This window comes from Chrysochloris asiatica, unplaced genomic scaffold (genome assembly GCF_000296735.1).
Source record: "Chrysochloris asiatica unplaced genomic scaffold, ChrAsi1.0 scaffold00291, whole genome shotgun sequence".
In the NCBI taxonomy this organism is placed as follows: Eukaryota; Metazoa; Chordata; class Mammalia; order Afrosoricida; family Chrysochloridae; genus Chrysochloris; species Chrysochloris asiatica.
The window spans coordinates 447,244-451,899 of record NW_006408809.1 but is presented as its reverse complement, the minus strand read 5'-3'; the positions used below and the strand labels follow the sequence as shown (position 1 = coordinate 451,899).

At 36.1% G+C, this 4,656-nt stretch overlaps 1 protein-coding gene across 1 annotated transcript in view; it reads left to right on the top strand.

The window, feature by feature from the left end:
- DHX29 (DEAH (Asp-Glu-Ala-His) box polypeptide 29) overlaps window positions 1-4,213 on the top strand; it is a 91,946-nt gene extending 87,733 nt beyond the window's left edge. Inside the window, exon 27 of the mRNA XM_006874638.1 lies at window positions 3,748-4,213. Coding sequence (XP_006874700.1) covers window positions 3,748-3,800 — 53 coding nt within the window. The 3' untranslated portion in view covers window positions 3,801-4,213. The remainder of the gene's footprint in view (window positions 1-3,747) is intronic.
- Window positions 4,214-4,656: the final 443 nt, after the last annotated feature.

Sequence of the window (4,656 nt, the reverse complement as noted above, 5' to 3'; positions counted from 1 at the left end):
GACAGGTCTGGTAAAAGGAGATGGGGACAAGACTTTCATGTAGTGAGTAATTGTTATCATGACTAATTGTGATTGTTGCAACTGTAAAGGTAGAAGTTTTGTAGAAAAAAGGGGTGAGGAGTCAATCTTACAGTCTCAGAGCAGAGGACCCTGGGACCATCAAGGGAGAAGAGGAGGAGCAGAGTGTGGGACCCTACCCAGAGAAGCGGTGATGCCAGAGATGGAGGCAGAGATGATAACATGGAGAAGAGACGGAGCAGCTGAAGACTATAGACTCATGGAGTGTGTGTGTGTGTGTGTGTGTGTATATACATATATATATATACATATATATGTGTGTGTGTGTGTGTATGTATATGTGTATATATGTATATACATACACACACAAGCATTACCCTTCTACAGAGATCTGCAGTGGACACCTAAGTTTCTAGCTAGCTTGATGCAGCGTTTCCCAAATTTGTCAAATCATCACAGTCCTCTTGATGGCTTGTCAATATACAACTTTTAAAACTTACCCCAGACACAATGAATCTCCCTTATTGGAGAAGCCTGTGACTATACTGTTAATTTTAAATATCTTTTTTTTTTAAAGAAAAAAAAAAAAACTTTTATTGTGAATTGAGTGATAGTTTACATGGGAGAACATCAGTTTTACACTCATCATTTCATTGCTTTGATTACTGTCTCCTCTGTGCATCATCATTCAACAGTATTTGCTTTAATTCCCTCTGTGTTTTGGGGGTGGTGGGGGTAGATGTACACAAAAACACTCAGGAATATGTAATAATTTAAACAACCAAAGGGCACGTTCTGCAAGCCTGCCTCCTGGCCACCAGCACTCAGTCTTTCTCTTTCCATGAGTCTTCTTTAGCTGCTCTATTTCTCCATACCCTCATCTGTGTCTCCATCTCTAGTATCGTTGCTTCTCTGTATAGGGTCCCACATTCTGCTTGTACTCTTCTCCCTTAATATGGTCCTAGGGTCCTCTGTTCCCGGAATGTAAGAATAACTACTCCCCACTTTGTGTACAAAACTTCTACCTTTACAGTTGTGACAGTCACAATTAGTCATGATAACAGTTACTCACTATTGAATCATAAGAATCTTATCCCCACCTCCTTTCACTAGACCCATCTAGACAAGATGGAAACTATTCATCTTATACCTTTCCCTGCACACTCTGAAACTAAACTCCCTCTTGAAAACTTGTAAACCAGCTACCTTGTGCCTTTGTAGCGCCCCTACTATCTAAGCAAAATGAGTTTTAAAATGATTTTATTGTTTCCTTCTGCCATGAAAGAGAAGCAGAACTTACCGTTAGATAAAATATACACTTTTGACTTGGGAAGGAGAGGATGAAGTATATAATGTCCTTTCTTTCTGGACTTTACAATAAGAGAAGCTATGACTTTACATTAATACAGGCCCTGCTTTTGAAAAAGAAGTAGCAAGTTGCTCCTGTACTCTTTCACCTTCTACTCTTCCTTAAATTGAAAACCATGGTTCTTCTAGACCTGCCATTGTTCCGCTCAGAAGACGTGGTCTCTCTTCCTTTTTTTTAATGCTACTGTAGCACCAAGAACTTGAGGTCAGGACATGGGTGCCACTTATCAGAACAGCCAATAAGATGTCTAATAAATGTAGAATTTCAGTCTTGTAACCCTAATAATTACAACTGTCTGAAAGCTGGTTATGAAATTCTTAGAAAGTCACAATTTAAGACTTCTACTAAGGCTGTTTAGTAGAATCAGTTTTTACAAGTAACAAGCAGCTTCTAAGTGATACTTTGCCAGATCACTTAGTATTTAATTCCTTTGTCATCTATCCATTGACACCTCTCCAAAAACAAAGTCAGAACTTTGTTTCCATTGGACTATACATTAAGAAACTTCGTGTGGAAATCCTGAAAAACTGAAGAACATGGAGGAGCCACTAGAGCCTGTAGTATATTTGAGTCGGGTGACAAAGTTGGGTACCTTCTTGTCTTAAAGAAATTATTCTTGAATTGACAGTACATTTCCTTTTTGAAATGATTATGGTTTTGTCTACAAAAAAAAAAACTTGGTTATTGTTGTTAGGCACCTTTAATAATAAAATAAATAATAAAAATAATGGCCCAACTCAACAGTGACCCTGCACACACAGCAGCACGAAACACTGCCCAGGCCTGCAGCATCCCCACAATTATTATGTTTGAGTGCATTGTTGTTGCCACTGTGTCACAGCATCTCCTCGGGGGCCTTGTTTGTTGACCTTCCATTTTACCAAATACAATATCCTTCTCCAGAGACTGATCTCTCCTGACAGCATGTCTGAAGTATGAGACAAGTCTCTCCGCCCTTGCCTCTACTGAGCATTCTAATTGTACTTACAACTGGACCAACAAATAACAATCAGGCTAAACAGCATGGTACTTCTTCACCAACACCATAATTCATATGTACTGATTCTTGTAAGGTCTGTATTCATTGTCCAACTTTCACTTTCCTGGCTTGGGTCAGGCATACCTTAGTCCTCAATGTGACATTTTTGCTCTTTAACTCTTTAAAAAGATTGTACCAGGTTTACCTAATTAATGCAATACCTCTTTTGATTTCTTGACTGCTGCTTCCATAAGCATTGATTGTGAATCCAAATAGTATAGAATCTTTGATAGCTTCAGTCTTTTCACTGTTTAGCCTGATTGTTATTTGTTGGTCCAGTTGTAAGGATTTTTGTTTTCTTTTCGCTGAGATACAATCCATACTGAAGGCTGTAGTCCATGATCCTCATCAGTAGTACATTAAGTCCTCTTAGCTTCCAGCAAGCATGATTGTGTCATCTGCATATTGCAGGTTATTAGTGAGTCTTCTTCCTATCTTGATGCCACTGTCTTCTTCATAGAATCCACTTTTTTAGATTATTTGCTCAGCATACAGATTGAATATATATGGCAAAAGAATACAATCCTGACACCCACCTTTCTTAATTTTCAGCCATCACAAAGAAATCATAATTAATACAAAATACTAAAAATACTATAGTTTTATTTGACCACAACTCAATAAAGTTATTTATTTAAAAAAAAAAAAAAAGGTCATTTTGCCTGTGTGGGGGCGGGGGGAAATCCTATTTTAAATAATCCTTGAATAAAAATGAAGATACAAAACAATATTTCAAAATTTCTAGAAACATGGATGATGAAAGCATAACATATTCAATTATATAAAATAAAGTAATGCATTTTAAAAATTTTTACTCTTAGATAGCCATATCAATAAAACAGGAGAAAGAAAACCAATCATTAAACTTTCAAGTTGGGTACATTATAAAATAAAAGATAATAAAAAATGTTTAATAAATGTGAACGTTAAGTGCATTTAATAAATCTAAAAATCAATACTATTATAAACACTGATAGTTCAATAAACTAACCAATTTTTTTTTTTTAACTGGGGAATAAAGTTCTTTGTAAAGGCGTACAATTTTTGTAACATCTCTTTGTACCTTAGCCTACATATTAAAAGTGTTAACTTAAAATTGTCAATATGGATGTAATATAGCTATAACAATACTTGTAGTTAAAATAATACTTGTAGGATAACAAATTATAATTTATAGGCATCTCTAGTTTCATAGTGAATGTTGCTGGTGTTAATTTTGCATTCTAATTTAGGAGACTCTTTTAATGAAGTATACCTGTTGTCTACCTTGGAAATTTACCAGTATTGAATTTGTTCATGGTTTTCTTTTTCTTCCACTCAGATGACAAGATTCTACAAATCATTACGGAATTAATAAAAACTGAGAATAATTGAAATTGAAACCCATGGTCAGACTGCTTTAAAATTTGAGGTGAAGATGCACAGTCATGAAATTACGTGGACCATACCATTCAGTATGTCAGTACTTAAAATGTTGGTACTAGCCACAATGCAGCAGTGGCAGAAAAAAGCACAGACTTTAAATATGTGTAATTTTCTAGTTCCTTTTTAATTATTATTCTCAATATCACTACATTTACAATAAATTCTTTGGTATCATCCATGTTTTGTCTGTCCTTATGTGCTTTAACAGCAAGGATTATGTCTGAAGGATCTACACCTTAGTATTGTGATTCCTTATGTTCACCCCCTCGTCTTCTTTCAATCCTTGAAGTCTGGAGAGTTTGGATCTTCTGGAACCAGGACAGAAAATGAGTTCCAAAACTAGTTGTAACGTTATATTTCCAAGCACAACTTCAGCAATTAGCTAATACTCAAATCAAAACAAATATATATACACTATTAACAGAAGCTGTTCATCAGGAACATTCATAAAACTTAGAGACGTAATGCTAGAAGGTAGGTCTTCATGGACAGAAATTGCTAATGCTCTTGTCAACCTTGAGATGAATAGCTTGGAGCATTTTCCTCAGTCCTAAGCTTGGGTTCCTGGTGTAGTGCTGTGTAGGATAAGTAATTGGCCGCTAACACCATGGTCGGCAGTTCAAACCCACTATCCACTCCTCAGAAACCCTATATAGCGTTGCTATGAGTCAGAACCATCTTGATAGCACATAACAGTTTTGATAAAGGAGACCTGGTGGTGCTGTGGGCTAAGCATTGGCTCACATTTAAAACCCACAGATTATTATGTAGGAGAAAAACTAGGTACTGATTCAGTGGCATCTAA